The sequence below is a fragment of the Marmota monax genome, unplaced genomic scaffold (assembly GCF_021218885.2).
Source record: "Marmota monax isolate L192 unplaced genomic scaffold, Marmota_monax_Labrador192_F-V1.1 WCK01_AAM20220418_F8-fsc00441, whole genome shotgun sequence".
In the NCBI taxonomy this organism is placed as follows: domain Eukaryota; kingdom Metazoa; phylum Chordata; class Mammalia; order Rodentia; family Sciuridae; genus Marmota; species Marmota monax.
The window spans coordinates 106,830-123,904 of NW_026694644.1; the positions used below are offsets into that span (position 1 = coordinate 106,830).

The 17,075-nt window shown below is 36.7% G+C and overlaps 2 protein-coding genes across 2 annotated transcripts; one reads left to right on the plus strand and one right to left on the minus strand.

Annotated features, from left to right (window-relative positions):
* The first annotated feature begins 9,161 nt into the window (after positions 1–9,161).
* On the plus strand, positions 9,162–10,091 carry LOC124078338 (olfactory receptor 4C6-like). The gene has a single exon (XM_046423089.1). It carries the CDS (start codon positions 9,162–9,164, stop codon positions 10,089–10,091), a length of 930 nt encoding a protein of 309 aa, XP_046279045.1.
* A 5,824-nt stretch (positions 10,092–15,915) lies between these two features.
* On the minus strand, positions 15,916–16,827 carry LOC124078366 (olfactory receptor 4C11-like). Its single transcript, XM_046423119.1, has one exon. The coding sequence runs from the start codon at positions 16,825–16,827 to the stop codon at positions 15,916–15,918; it is 912 nt and encodes a 303-aa protein (XP_046279075.1).
* Between the last annotated feature and the right edge of the window lie 248 nt (positions 16,828–17,075).

The window sequence follows — 17,075 nt, forward strand, 5'->3', positions numbered from 1 at the left end:
AACTCCAATATTCTGCATATTGATACCCAACTTTTTTTGGTGTGTAAATCTCCCTAAGTTTGGCTCATCAAACTACAATGAAAGAAAAAAAAAAAACTACAATGAAAGAATAACTTGATCAACTTGTTGGAAAATCCTGACAAAGTAGTTGTCACAGCACTCAACACCTGTATCTTCTAACAATAATGGCCCTTCATGAAAATTTAAAAATCATTTCTTGAGAGATGAACATGAAAAGATTCCCTGAACATGACAATTTTTGCTAAATTCTCAAAATACTTATTTTTCCCAAAGCTCTGTGTGTCTCTCAACCTCCTTTAAATGAAAATCCACTAATGACATTTCCACTGCTGGGTGACTGCAGACCTAAAGACAGCTGTACTGATTAGTTTTTGAGTAATTAGAATTATTTATAGAAATTGTGTATCTTATAATTATTATAATTAGAATATTATAAGAAATAATTGAACTATTAAAAATGCAAATATTGCTAAAAATTGGAATCAACAGAAATATAAATGTAAGGTAACACATACACCGATTAATTAACTCAATCCAGTCAATTCACAGTATACACATATTTCAAAACAGCATATTTTTCATAATAAATATATACATTATTATTTATCTATTAAAATAAATTAATTAGTATAAATATTAATAATGTTAATTAATTAACACTAATAAATATAATGTTAATTAATATAAATATATAAATAATAATTATATATTTATAATAAATACTTTATTTATACATTTTTATTATCATTATTTAATTATAATAAAAATGAATGGAATAAAAAATCCTTTATCATTCTGTGTGTCTTGTAAGGCTTGATATTTTGGGTTGCAAATAAGAGCAAGTGTCAACTTTAGAGAAAATTTGGAAAAGTTTTATTCAATCCAGGAGCAGAAGTAAATTTAAAAAATATAATAATAATGAATTTAGGTCTGACTGAAATGCCAAGAACTCAATGAGGATGGTGTTAAAACAATTACAATTGATACACACAGACACACACACACACAAATGGCAAGAGCAAATATGGAAATGATAGGAGAGTAGGAGGTCATGAAGTCATTTTGCCAATCTCAGTATAGAGGGCTTCTAGTTTGTAAATTTACTTAAGAAATCAACTCTTGCTTTTTGCCTATAATACATAACTGCTCACGGATCCAAGGGCCATCCTTAACTTTTGGTACTTTACAAAGAAATCATTCAAGATGGAGAAAATAAACAATGCATATTAAAAAGCACATGGCTCTGTTGTGGATAACACAGGATAAACCTGCATCTTCCATTAATAAATGTGGTATCCTGGGCTAGGGAAATAGCTCAGTTGATAGAGTGTTTACCTCTCATGCACAAGGCCCTGGGTTCAGTCCTCAGCAGAAAGAAAGAAAGAAAGAAAGAAAGAAAGAAAGAAAGAAGAAAGATAGCTGATATATCATGTTGACGTTTAAAGGAGGGGATGAACAAAATTTCATTGAATACTCCCATGACCTAGACCCTTTGGAAGGTATTTTACAAACCTTTGCACTCCCTCTCTTTCTGTCTTCCAATGGGTAATGTTCATGGCCTGTGGATGGAGGAAAGCCGTTCACCTGTGGCAGCTGGGAAACAAAGACAGTGGGTGGGGTCAGGTATAAGACATGCCTTGCTAGGGCACAGCACAGTGACCTACTTCCTTCACTTGTGGCACATCCCCTACAGATTCCACCACTTTCCAATAATGCCATTCATGGTGACTCCCTCAATATGTTAACGTCCAGATGAGGTCAGAGCCCTTATGAAACAATCACTTTCCCAAACCTCTATTTCTGAAAATTACTGTATTTGGGGAAAAGCCTTCAATACATGAATCTTTGGGGAACAATTAATATGCAAACCATAACTTGAGAACCATACTTGTAACAAAATTTTATTGAAGAGTACATTGCTGATAACTATAAACATAATCACATACAACATATTTTTTGAATATTTTAATATTGAAAAACTGAAATTTTATCTTTTGAATAGCATTTCCCAGTTCTCTCTTTTCCTAACGCCTGGCAATCCCCATGCTACTTTCTGCCTCAATGAGTTTTGCTACTTTAGACAATTCATGTAAGTGAGATTGTGCAGTATTTGTGCTTTTATAACTAATTCAGTTTTGTAACATGACAGGATGTCCTTTTTCTGGTAGAACAAAATTACACTATATGTATCCATACCATATTCTTCTTATCCATTCACCCAATGATGGGCATTCAGGTCCTTTGAAGTTCTTGGTTATTATGAATAAGGCTCAATGAAGCTTATTTCAGTATTGTACATAAATACTGAGAAGTACAGGACTGGAATTAAATTATTACTTTTTTTTTGAGGAAACTTCATTTTTTTTTCTATAATGACTGTTCCAATTTACATTCCCAAAAACAATTCAGAAGGGTTCAACACATTTCTTTCCTTTCCTTTCTTTATTTCTTTTTCCCCCTCCTTCTTTCCTTTTTATTGTTTTCTGTCTTCTTCATGTTTATATTTTTCTTCTTCTTTCTATGGATAATATTCATTTTTTAAATACTTTAGCCAATTGTGTTTTTTAAATTATTTTCTTTTTAAAAATATTGCTTTAGTTGTTGACAGACCTCTATTTTATCTATTTATATGCAGTGTTGAGAATTAAACTCAGGGCCTCACATGGGCTAAGCAAGAGCTCTACCTCTGAGCCACAAACCCAGCCCAGATAATAGTCATTTTAATGTGTATGAATTAGGAACTCGTTGATTTTATTGGCATTTCCCTGATGAGTAGTTATATTTGAGCATGGTTATCTATGTCTTCTTTAGAGTAATGTCTATTCAATTTCTTTGCAAACTTTTTAATCAAGTCACATGGATTTTTAAAAATTGCTGTTTCCTTGGTACTTATTTATTTGGTCTTAGGTTGTAGGCATTCCTTTCATATTTGGTATTAACTCCTTACCAGTTCAATGGTTTGCAAGTGTTTTCTCCTGTTCCATCAATTGAAAGCTTTTGACTCTAAAGTTTTGGAACAGCATTATGAGGTAGTTTTTGATCTAATTTTACATGTGAAGAAAATCAGTTTGTATGAGATTAATTGATTACTCTATCTTTAAGACAGTGCCTGTCTTCTTACCACAATGCTATACTGATCCTTTATATGGTTCTGAAATAATGAAATTCAGGGATGACCCAAGGCCATGGTGTAAAAGTCATCTTTGGTGCTATCTTATCATTTCTGAATGATTTTCTTCCTATTTAACTCTTAGTTGACCAATGGCTTTGCAGGTTCCCCACCCTCAGTTTCTCTTGCCAAAGGGAAAAATCAAAGTGGTGATTTTGTTCATACTGAAACATCTTCCTCCATTATCCTATTTATATTTTGGATAATAGATCCAATTGATAATTGTTGGGAGCAGTGAATGGATCATTGCTTTGAATTGCCCAAAGACAGAGTCAACAACTCTCTTGGGAATTTCTCTGTGGGAAGCTGCTAATCCAAGTGCTAGTGTCCCTCACAGAGAATTTCATACTGTCAGATGTCCTTCAGGCTCTTGTCCTGCTTATGTCCGATATTTTAATTCCATAGTAGCCACTGTTTAAGAGAAACAGGAAGAAGGAGCAAGAAGAAGTCAGGTTAAGGTGGTCATGTGTGTGTCAGGGGAGAAACAGTGGGAAATTGATGACAAAATTAATGAAACAGGAGAAAATTATTATTCACAAGTCCCACAGAGGTTAGCAGCATCTATAGGAGGTGAAAAGCAAGTCTAGGGGAAGCACAAATCCCAACCACTGGACTGTGGAGCAATAAAGAGAGGACATGTAGGACTATGCTTTTGTTAAAGTCAATGGGCTTTTTTCCTTAGGTTTTCAGGCAGTGGGTGAGAAAAAACTGAGATGAGAATGGAATAGTTACTGGTTTTATCATAGTCAGCAGCTTTGGGGTGGCTTGGGGCAGGAAGATGAGGAGCAAGAAGGATACATCACCACCAGGCACTGGTGATAGCACATGATTGGATTTCAATTTATATCAGAGCTAAAAGTGAATGTCAAGTCCATAACTTCATTAGTCAAACTTAGGAAAGGAAGGAATAAACACTATAAAACATATCTGAAAATGGCAAAATATTATTTTAAAATGCCATTCCTAAATTACTGGAAATGATTTAAATCATTTCTGTGCACGGACAAAAATGTTCTGAGCACAATGACAACTTTTGGGACTCACCTATGCCTCCTGAGTGCAAAATGGAGTATAGACATGATATTCGATTCAGGTCCCTTCCCATTCATATATTCTAGTACTTTAAGATTGTGGCCATCATGTAATTGAGGTTCAGATCACAGTGAAGGAGCCAATAATGACATGGTTAATACTGGGCATTCATTTTCTGCCTGTGGAGAGGCCTGTTGATTTTGCCTCAGGGATACTCCAGCCCAGGAGAATACCCTGTTAGAAATCCATGTAGGTGAGAATGCTTGACTTAGAGATCTGTACCTTCATCAGGTAGAACAAGTCTCAAGTGGATGCAGTGTCACAGCTCCTCAATGGCCATGCTCTTATAGCCCAGGTCTGGCATCCAGAACAGAGCACATACTCTGATGTACCTCTTAAGAAAGATGGACCAAGACATTCTGCTTTCATCTAAAAATGGTCAACTGGAATTTGAAAGAAAGATAAAATGAATTATTGAAGGCTATACTTGGCTAACACCTTAACAATTGTTCTTAATTGGAGAGAGGTAAATCCCTTGGTGACCAAAAAGGTTATTTCCTTATTAGGCTCAGAGAATTGTAAAACTTCTGTGTTAAACCTTTGCTTTAAACCTTTCTTGGAAAGCAGTAAAAATCCTAGTTTTATGAATTTGACCAAGATTGAATAGGGAGATGATTTTTCCCCTACTCCCCAAGTATCTTTCCTCCACAGTTACAAGAATCAAACTGAAAAATTTCACCTGTTTCTTGGATTCTTTGAAGATGTTTACTTCATGTGAATGAAACTTCAAAGTGATATCACAGAATTTCAGTCTCCACTTCTGAACATCTGGTAAAACTTTGTGCTAACACCAATCTTATTTGGTTAAATATTTAATATTTAGATTTAGCCATTTGTATAGAATTATAGCATAAAAATCACTTGCAAGGTATGATTAATTGAATTGATTTTATATTAACTTTATTTTGGTAAAAATATATCTATTACTTTAAAAGTATTTCAGTTGTTCAAACTCAATACTTGTTTGTTTCATCTGTGAATGTTATTTATTCTCTGAATAAGGAACTTGAAGAACTTCAGTTTATATTTTTGTTTAATGTTGTGTTAGATTGGGTTATTAGTATATTACAATTATATATGATTGTGGAGTTTTTTGACATGTTTATAAATGCATATAACATGATTTGTCCATTTAAATACCAAGTTCTTTCTTCTCCTTTCTCTCCTTCTTCCCCAACCTCCTTCCACTAATTTACTAATTTTTTCTTCTGTTAATATATATATTTTAATTGATGCATTATAGTTGTGCTTGTAAGTGGAATTATGACATGTTCCTACATGATGTAGCAGTTTGATTAATTTCATTCTGCAGTTCCTGTCCTTTCTCACCCTCCTCCCTACCTCTTGATCCCTCTTTTTCTACTGCACTGTTCTCCTTTCTACTTTCAAAAGCTCCTCTTTCTTTTAATTTTCTTATTTCTCTGTATCTTCCATGCATGAGAGAAACTATTCATCTCTTGACTTCCTGAGTCTGGCTTATTTCACTTGGCATGATATTCTCCAGTTCCATCCATTTACCAGCAAAAGACGGCATTTCATTCTTCTTCATGGCTAAGACTCCATTATGTATCTACACCACATTTTCTTTAACTATTTGTTGAATGCACATGCCTCTAAGAGAAAAAAATAAAATTAAAATAGGTAAATAAAATGTAGGATTTCAAAAAAATGGCTCACAGGCAGCAAGAAAAGAATACTTACCTGAAAATGTTTACTAAGAGATTCTTTTATGCATTTTTTTCTATTTTACTTTAATTTTTCCTTTTTTATTTCTCCCTCCCTTCACACATCCCTTCTTTTTTCTCCCTTTCCCTACATATTTGTTTCTCCTGTTCTCTTTCCATTTTCCCCCATCTTTCTCTTTCCTTTATACAGGCCCACAGAGTGATTTCTCTCCCTCTTCCATACCAGTTGCCTCTAATTGCTGACCAAGAAAATAAAATGCATTATTTTTCTTAAAACTTAATTATATATTAAGTACTAAGTTAGATTGATGGTTTCAATTTAGTAATCATTTTTTAATATTTCCCTATGTGTCAAAACATAGCTTCCACATTTAGTCATGTCTCTACCAATAAGAATGGCTGCAGGAATGGTGACAATGGTGGTGTTGGTGCCAAGGAGGTGACAGATATTATGACAGTGGCATTGATTTGAATTTACTAATTCATCCTCTTAACAAAAGAAATGAGCCACATCCAACAAGTTTTTTACTATGCTACCTGACGATGTTAATGCCTAGGCAAAGTGAGGGAAGACAACTGGCAAAAAGGAAATTAGTTACAGTCTTCCCCGTACTCACCAGAACAACATTTTACAGAATAGCTCCTTACTGATGCACTATGCAGGAAAAGATCACAGAGTCAGCTGATGGTCTCAGCACTGAACAGAAAGACCCAGGTACTGTTTATTACTTTGGCTTGGGCTCAGGTATGTCTAGAAATATAAATGTTAAAAGACAACAGCAAGTTAAAGGAATCACTGGACCTGCTTGAAAAAGAAATAGCAACTAAACTCTGATAAGTGTGAGAAAGTCAGTCTCTCTCCAGTTGCTGCTTTAGAAATCCATACAATAAAAATATGTACTTCATAAGGCTGTTTGTGATAATTAAGAAACATCTCTTTGCATAGTGCCCATAATTAGTTATCAATATAAGCATTGTAGCTATGGTGTATTACTCACACTGCTGCAGACACTGAGACACAGACAGGTGGCCATGACAAAGCTGGTTCATAACCTGGCTGGAACACAGAGCTGGTTTGCTGTGTCTGGATCCAGTAACATTCCCTGAGAAAAGGAAGCCATGGGTGGAAAGAAACAGGATATGGGTCTGGCAGAAACATGTGGGACTGGCATTGGGGTAAAGCAGAGAGCACAGTAAGTCCAGTAGATAAGGAAGACCAGGACAGACAGCAGAAGTCTCATGTCAGGTGGAAAGTTGAATATTGTTGTGTGTCTAGAGTGAGTTGCTCTAAGCACCAAGCCTTATGGAAACAATGTGTGGATATTACCTAGAGCCTTGACCTTCGAAAAGTTATAAACATGAATGAACCACCCCCTAAGGAAATTTAAACTAGAGGCCTAAGCAATCACTGTGAAAAAAGAACTGAGTGTTTATGTTTGAAGAGAACAGTCACTTCTGCTGCTGCTTCTCCTGTGGGATATCCTTACACTGCAGATGAGGCAACCAAGGCTCAGAGATGCCAGCAGGATGACCATGGGACAGACTATACTAAGAAGGTATCTTTCAATATAATCCACTTTTCATTTCTGAATTCTGAACCAATGATCTTTAAATTTACAAAGGTTTTTGCAATAAAGGCCTTAGCAAGGAGGGAGAGGATTTTGTAAAGCAGGACACTTCCAGTCCCCTGTGAATGCTCTGTGCTTTGTGCAATGGTTGGAGAAGAGGCAGATTATAGCATACCAACAGTGGCCTCATTCATGAAATGATATAATCTAATTTTTTTAAAGCTACAATATTTGTAAAATCCCTTCAATGGGTCAGCCAGTGTCTCCTCCAAAATACCTGGCAAGGCAAGCCATGTTTCCACTGTAGCTTTTCCTCTTGGTTGTAGTAGCAATCTTTCTTAAGTACCACACTATGTATTTTTCTCTTCTCTGATCGTTGAATATAATAGGTAAAAATTTGATCTGTGTGATACAAACACTGCCTCCACAAAATTCTAATCATAAAATTATAACATAGCTTTCCAAGGTTTCAGTGTCTCATTCCCATGGGAAGAGTAAGGGTTCCTACCTCATGTGGCATCATCTGGTTTACATGAGGTCATACATGGAACAGTGCCCAACAAGATAATCAACCTGAAAACTAATGTTTCTAGTTCTCATTATTATGCTCAAAAATCTTTTGCTGCATTTAAAGGACAGAGAAACTGTTGGGCTAAATTTTCATCATTGAACAACATATTAATTGGAGATTATATAATCACCAGTTTTAAGCATATATGATCACTTAAATTTTAGAATTAAAACACAAAATTAAAAAAGCATTACCATATTTGTTTTAGTCTGATTTTTAGTAGCTATGACGAAAAGACCAGATAAGAACAATTAGAGGAGTAAAAGTTTATTTGGAGTCTAATAATTTCAGTAATCTCAGTTCATAGATGGTTGACTTCATTTTTTAGGGGCCCAAAATGAGGTAGAACATCATGGCAGAAAAATATGGTTAAAGAAAGTGGATCAGGACATGACCACCAGGAAGCAGAGAGAGAGAAATAGGGGTGGGTCAATGCAGACCAAAACCAAAATAAAACCACAAAGGCATGACCCCAGAAACCCACCTCCTCCAGCCACACTAGACTTGCCTAGTTACAACTCAGTTAATCCCTATCAGGGGATTAATTCATCCATTAGGTCAGAACTCTCATAACCCAATCACTTCACCTTTGGGGGTACACCTCATATCTGAACCATGACAATATGTTTTTGAAAAAGAGCATAGGAATAATAATTAAAGTCATTGTCTTTATTTGAAAGATAAAGATAATCATAGCATAACTATAGTGCTTGGAATGAGGTAGGTGTCCAAAACTGTTGGCTAATAATAATAAAAATCCTTAAGTTAGAAGAAGGAGGAAGAGAAACCAATTAAACACAGAAGGACAATTTGAAAACAGAAAAGACATGAGGGAAACTTTCACTAATAAAGTATGCATTTATAAATTTTATATTTAGCACATTTTCCTAAAAGTCAAATGCTTGGTTGGTGAATAAATGAATTTTTTAAGAAAGACAACAGGTTCCTACGTTCCTAGAAATACAGGAAGTCAACAAATCATGAACTACAAATCATATGTTGCTTTTTTGTAGGTGTCCCAACTTTCAACAGAAGCTCACGCACACACCAGATAGATGGGAAATCAGAACAATGTGACAGAGTTCATCCTTTTGGGTCTTACAGAGAACCCGGAGCTGAGGAAAATATTCTCTGCTGTATTCCTAATCATGTATGTGATCATTGTGCTGGGAAATCTATGCATTGTGGTGACCATGATTACAAGTCAGAGTCTGAGATCACCTATGTACTTTTTTCTCACCTTCCTCTCCCTTCTGGATGTCACCTACTCTTCCGTTATTGCCCCCAAGTTAATTGTGGACTCCCTCTCTGAGAGCACCACCATCTCCCTTGAAGGATGCATGACCCAGCTCTTTGCAGAGCATTTCTTTGGTGGTGTGGGAATCATCCTGCTCACCGTGATGGCCTGTGACCGCTACGTGGCCATCTGTAAGCCCCTGCACTACACCAGCATCATGAGTCCTCGAGTGTGCTGCCTGCTGGTGGGAGGGGCCTGGCTGGGCGGGTCCATGCATGCAACCATACAGCTTTTCTTCATGTATCAAATACCCTTCTGTGGCCCCAATGTCATCGATCACTTTATATGTGATTTGTTTCAGTTACTGACAATTGCCTGTATGGACACCCACACTCTGGGTCTCTTAGTCATCCTCAACAGTGGGGTGATGTGCATGGCCATCTTCCTCATCCTAATTGTCTCATACATAGCCATGCTATGTTCTCTAAAGTCCTACAGCTCCCAAGGGAGACACAAAGCCCTCTCCACCTGTGGCTCCCACCTGGCAGTGGTTGTGCTGTTCTTTGTGCCGTGTATTTTCTTATATGTGAGGCCTGTGGCTGTTTACCCCATAGACAAGGCGATGGCTGTGTCTGATTCCATCATCACCCCCATGCTGAATCCCTTGATCTACACACTGAGGAACGCAGAGATGAAAAATGCCATGAAGAAACTCTGGATGAAGCAAGGGAGTTTGGTTGGCAGTTAGCTGTCACGCTAAGAACTGCAGCTGTTCCCCATAAGAGTTAGTTGTTCTTTCAGAAATGGTGTGAGAACTAAAGCTGTCCATTCTCCACTGCAACCCACAGGGAACTTTTAAATTTGAGTTTTTAAAGAAAAATCTTTGTTGAATTTATCATGTGAGCTAAACAGAGTTTTTGATGCCCTCTTGCTTGATATCCTTCTCTGCTCCCCATCACCTTAGAATCTCCTCACCCTGCCCTGGAATTCTCTGACTCTTCTTGCTACTGCTTTGACCTCTCCAAGCACATCATGAGCCCTCTCCTCCCTCAAACAGCTAGGCAACCCTTACTCTCCTCAGGGCCTTTGCTTTTCTCTGTCTGAAAACGCACTCTCAGCCTCCTCAGGTTGTGCTTTCTCTCTGACTTCTGTCCCCACCTATGAGATCAAGCACTACCTTCCTTGAGAAACTTTCCCCATGGTTCAGCTCAAAGAGGCTTCCACTCCTGCCAAGTACCTTTAATTCCTCAGTAACTATGATCAAAAGTAAAAATTCTTTGTACAGTAACCAGATGACTTTCACTACATTCTACTCTCCCCCAGAGTCCCTGCTGGATATTCACGAAAGAAGGACTTTGGGTTATTTATGTTTGGCTCCCTACTAAGTTTTGTTTTTGCTTTGTTTTGGTTTTCCATCAGGAATTGAACCCAGTGGTGCTTAACCACTGAGCCACATCCCCAGCTCTTTTGAACATGTTTTTGTTTTTTAGACAGGCCTCACTAAATTGCTGAGGGCCTTGCTAAATTGCTGAGGATGATTTTAACTTGCAATCCTTCTTCCTCAACCTTCAAAGCTGCTAGGATTGTAGTTATGTGCCCCTGTGCCCAACCTTACTAACTTTGTTTTTTTTTTGTGTGTGTGTGTGGGGGGGCGGTACTGGGAATTGAACTCAGGGGCACTTGACCTCTGAGTTATATCCCCAGCCTATTTTGTATTTGTATCTATTTTATTTAGAGACAGGGTCTCACTGAGTGACTTAGTGCATCACCATTGCTGAGACTGGCTTTGAATTTGCCATCCTCATGCCTTAGCCTCCTGAGCCACTGGGATTACAGGCATGTACCACTTCACCTGGCACCTAGTAGTTTTGTAATAGCTGTCTGATAAATGCTTTTAGAAGACAAGAGCCATTAAAAAAGTGAATATAGTTAGGGGAAAAACAGAAGATAATGAATAAGTAACTAAAAAATAAACAGAGAGACCTTTATGGACGTAGAAGGCTATTTTGGAGGCTACTTCATATTGAGTAGTCTGAGAATGATTCTATTAGCAGGCTCACCTAATTTCTATTGAGATTTCGTTAGGACAAGCAATTATAGTTTGATAACAGGATCCTATAGTAAGTAAAACTTACAAATATAAAAAAAGAAATGTAAAAGTAAAGCTAATGTTACATTATTATATTGATATTTATAAAGTTATTATTTCTTCCACACAAATATAAATTTAAGAACTTCACTTTAAGATCCTTTTTAATATTCACATCATATTATTATAATAACATAAAACCACCTTAATATTTTCATAAAAAACAAAATAATCATGTTATTATGGATTTTTTTCTTTACTGTTCATAAGCAGAAAACATAAAGAAAATGAAGTTGTGATAGGTACCATACTGTGAAGTATTCCAGAGGGTATTCTGAAGTTTGCTCTACAATTAAAAATTAAGAGAAAAATAGAAATTTGCTACAATATCTGTTCACAACTTGGAAAGGTATTGTTCAAGTCTTCTATAGCACAGAAGAGCTACCTATGTCCTGGAAGAATGTTTTAACTTTGGGTCATTTTAAAGCAGTAACAATAGTCTTCATTCTCTTTGGGGCTTCAAGAAGGGCTGAACTTAAGTGTATTGGCACCACGGAGTCTACATCTGTGACCTCTTCTCTCCGTTCTCTACATGGATCATTTCATTCAATCCATTGGTCTTTTATATTTCCTTGGAAATGCCCTGGCAGTTCCTCTGTCAAATCAGAGCTTTCCCCCTCTGGAATCTTCATCCCACTAATCTTCACATGGCTGTCTCCTTTTGACTATTTTTGTCAATGACTGGCTCTCATCATTACTATTAAACTGACTCACTTTAAACAGCTAGAGTTTGCTGTGTGAAACGCCAAATCCCTTTTTTCCTGTGGTGAAATTGAGAAAGTGTTTTGATATCATAGACAAGCCTGGAGGCAAGTGTTGTCATTCCTTAGCCCTGTTCTGCTTATTCAGGTCCTAACCTTCTACCTTACAAGGTGATGTTCTCCGCTGACCCACAGGTTGGAGTAAGGGGACAAGATTGGTGGTTGCATGTGCCTCAGTATGCCCTGAATGATTGCCACCCTCTTGGGTCTACAGGCCCCCTATCACCTAGCTATTTGAAGTGACTGATGCTGAAATTACTTCTAAATTATACTTTTCTTTTATCTGTTCACATTCTAGTGATGATACTTTCCAGAATCCTGAGGGTTTTTTTTGTTGTTGTTGTTGGTGGTGGTGGTGGTGGTTTTTGTTTTTTGTTTTGTTTTTTTTTTTTTTTGTTTTTTTTTTTGGTTTTTGTTGTTGTTGTTTTGTTTTTTGTTTTTGTTTTAAGAAGCCTCAATACTGAATGTAGAAATAGGGAACTAAAAAAATGGCCCTTTTCACTATGAAGATCACAAAGGGACTTTACAGGAGCTGTCTTAGATAGTTTATGAGATCACTTAGACTTCTTCCTCTAACCCAATTGGTTTTCAAACATTGTTTCTATCTACTCACTCCTCTGCTTTCCTCTTTACCCTTTTCTAAAATTAGTCCTTGTTCAATTTGCTTTAAATTTTTCTGTTTTCAGATAAGTTTAAGTGTACAAACCTTTGTCTCTAAAATGTACCTTTACAGTGCAGGCAAAGCAATGTTTATTGCATTAAAATTATGTTCTGCCCCTTTTTCAATGAAATTTCCTCAAATTTCACTGTTAAGAAAGGCAAGTCATTCATGAATCAACATCTCCCATGTTTTAATATGTTAAATTTTAAAGTTTGACTAGAGATCATGAATATGAAATTACAGGGTGCATCCAGATCACACTGCCTATTTCCTTACCAGAGGGCCTTATAAAGGTATGAATTTGCAAAACTAGGAAAAGAATATAAACCCTTGGTCAATGTATTAAGTGGGAAAATGATTTCTGAAAATAGCTTTGGGGAGATGTGCCTGTCACTCACTTTTATTTATGTGTGTGTGTGTATCTGCTCATTTGTGTATTGATCTGAGAGCTTAGAAACTTCCCAATTGCTGGTCCCAGGAGATCAGAAACATCTAGGCAGAAACAGTCAATGCCCGACCAAAAAACAAAAACAAAACAAAACAACAAAAAAAAAAAAAAAAAAAAAAAACAGTGAGGGTTTCTGGTGATATCAACCTACATTAACAGTGTTTCTATGTTGATAGGATTTCTCAGTGTAAGAGATTCATTGTCTGCCAAAGCAGATATAGGAGGTGTTATAGGAACCAGGTCCCAAAGCATCATGATGAAGTCCACACCATTTTAAAGGCCTAAGGAGGAGTCACCAGGAACCAAAAGGAATAGATATTTTCATTCTACATCAAGGAAACTACAATCAAAATTCCAAGGGGGATATTTTGAAAAGACTTTCAAAATATCCCAAAAGAGAAAGGAAAAAAAAAAGAATTTTAACATCTGGCACATCCATAGACAAGTGAGTCAGCTTATTAAAATACCAAGACACGTAAGACTTTTCTCCTTCCTGAATAATTATCCCTTCTTTGAACAAACTTTAGACTTCTCTATTCAGTTTTCGTATTTAGTGTTCTCAGATCTCAACTGAAGGTAGAGAGTGAAGGAACTTTTAAAACTTTAAAAATAACATACATTGGGCATTTTAACTTATTTTTTTAAAATTTTTGTGTCTTTTTTATTTTTAATGGACATAATAATTCTATAGCATTACATGTGGTACAAAGTGATACTTCAATATATGTAATGATCAGAACATTGCAACATATACATGTAACACTTAAACATTTATTATTAAAAATGAATAAAATCCTATTAGCTATTCTGAAGTAGGCAATTAGTTGTTGTAAATCATAGGTACCCTATTGTGCTGTGGGGGAGGGTGGATGGATAGAAGATGGTTCACAGATGCAGGGATACATTTGGATTGGATTTAAATTTCTGTTAGAGGCCTTATTCAACACCTATGGAAATTGGGGCTCTATGCTATATAATAGCAATGAGAAAATTCATGAAACTGTATGAATTTTCATTCAGGCACTGACATAAATTCTTTCATACTATGTTGTTTAATGCATCAGAGAGACACAAGAAATTAATTTTTATTTTTTATGTGTCCTGCTTTTGTAAAATGTAGTTACATTTAAATGTAACAGTCACAGGACTAGATTCAGTTGTTTAAAAACAGAATTGGAAGACTAAAATTATACAAATTATGAATATTCATCAGGAAAGGGTATAAACAAATTAGCCACTTTTGAGTATGGGACTGAGAACTCTGACAGATATCCTCTTTGGGATGTCAAAATCTTCTCTGTCACCACTTGCCTATGTCAGAGTTATTGGGAGTCTTTGTGGAACACAATGAATTTTCATGTTCAGTTGACAGAAGAGCCCATATACATACAAAGTATATCATGTTCTTTGTTCATTAGCCGAAGTCACTTACAGTGGTGCTTCAGTGTACCACTAGGGTTGGGCTCTTATGCTCAGGTACAGAAATAAGATAACAATATTTCATTGTGAGATTATAATGCGGAGTGGGGGTGAATGTGCATTATACACACAGATTAGGTAATTTTCAAAATGAAAAAAAACTTCAAAACGAAAAGTGTTTAAACCACTTTTATATAAAGCTAAAAGTTCAAAGGTGAGAAACATTGGACTGGACCTTTATTCCAAGAATATCTGAATTTAAATATTTAAGGACCTATTAAGAGAGAGGAAAAAAATATGTGTCTTTACTCATATCTGGCACCTAAAATAAGCACAACAGCTGACAAGCTAAGGTACTCATGGTCAATGTTATAGGCATATCCTGAAACTCCATCTCTTCCAGTACATTTTCATATAGTCCAATGTGATTAACAAAATATAAGTACTATAAAGGTCTTTCTTTCCACCTGGGGAAAATCAACACTTTTCTTTTACCTTCTCACTCTTCTACACATATATCTTCCTGCTCCCATGGTATCTTCCAGATGCCAAGCCCTCTCAGGGACTCCTCTCTCTCTTTTGTGAAGAGCAATGTGAAAGATGCCCCCAGCCCAGGAGACAGGATGGTTGATGTGGCCTATCTCATTCAAATAGTGAGCTCCTCCTCCCTCTCCTTTCACAGAACTCTTAGATGCTTTCCAGGCAGGGCCTAGGTTTCCATTGGACTTTCATGTTTTTATAGGAGTTTGCGCATGTATCACTGTACACATCCTCAGTGAAACAGGCAGATTTCTAGAAGCATTCTTTCTAATCCTTTGGTTGGCAAGACAATAACTTTAGTTCTGTCCAGTTTCTTATGGAGTGCTCTTATGACCATATTCAAATGGACTACAATAAATCTGGGGAAAAGTGTTAGTATAGACAAATGTACATCATGATCATTCTGTGATTAGTCAGGTATAATACACATATTCCAGAGGATGGGATGAGATTATGATTTTTATATACACACACACATATGCAGAGATCTTGATTACTTATCATTAATATTTTATGTTTCTAGTCCATCCATAAAAACCAAACCATTCAGACAGTGTACATTAGGATCCTCATATATCATTTATCAATTTAAAGTTATACTTTGCTACACCATAATTTTTTCATGGCATTTTTCACTTCTGCATTCCTTAGGGTATAGATCAATGGATTCAGTAATGGTGTCCCAATTGTATAAAACACAGCCACCATCTTGTCTATTGGAAAGGTGGTGGGAGGACGAGTGTATATAAATATACATGGACCAAAAAATATGACCACAACAATACAGTGGGAGGTGCATGTGGAAAGAGCTTTCCATCTTCCTTCTGCACTGTGGTTTCTCAGAGAGTACAGGATGACAACATAGGAGATAAGTAAGATTGTGAAACTCACCATGCATATGACCCCACTGTTAGAAACAACTAGCAAATTTATCACATAAGTGTCCATGCAGGCAAGTTTCAACAAGGGCTGCAAATCACAGAAATAGTGATCAATCACATTGGGGCCACAGAAGGGCAATCTCAAAGCCAGGAAAATCTGTGCTGAGGAATGAATGCAAGATCCCACCCAGGCCAGAATCACCAACACACCACAGACACGCTGACTCATGATGGTTGTGTATCTCAAGGGCTTACAAATGGCTACATAGCGATCAAAGGCCATGAGGATGAGCACAAATATCTCCATGCAGCCAAAGAAATGGGCTGCAAAAACTTGAGTCATGCACTCATTGTAGGAAATGGTCTTCTTCTGAGATAGGGCATCCACAATCAGTCTAGGGGCTGTGGTTGTAGAGAAGCAAGCATCTGCAAAAGACAGGTAGAAAAGGAAATAGAACATGGGACTCCCAAGCATCTGGCTTGTTTTAATGGTCACCACAATGAGAAAGTTCCCCAGCAGAGTCATGAGGTAAAGAATCAAGAAGACCCCAAATATTGCCTTCTGCTTTCCAGGGTCTTGTGTCAACCCAAACAGAATGAATTCAGTCACGCTGCCGTTATGCATCACCCTGTCAGTGCCAGCATGCAGTTGACAAATGTTTAACCTGCATAGAGAAGAAAATAACTTACATCTTTAAAAGATCAGTGTGCTGATCTACAAATTCTTCAGTTCCAGCATGCGCTGTTACCTCCATTTCATTTGTGGTGAGACAAAATCCCTTGGCATCATTTAAGATTGTGATGCCCTTGACTCTTCTAGATTTCTCTGTTGACTCAGAAACTCACTGGGTTGAATCAAGTTTTTTGCATTTG

Coding starts and splice junctions, on each gene's coding strand:
- LOC124078338 (XM_046423089.1), top strand. CDS start 9,162: ATGGGAAATCAGAACAATGTGACAGAGTTCATCCTTTTGGGTCTTACA.
- LOC124078366 (XM_046423119.1), bottom strand. CDS start 16,827: ATGCATAACGGCAGCGTGACTGAATTCATTCTGTTTGGGTTGACACAA.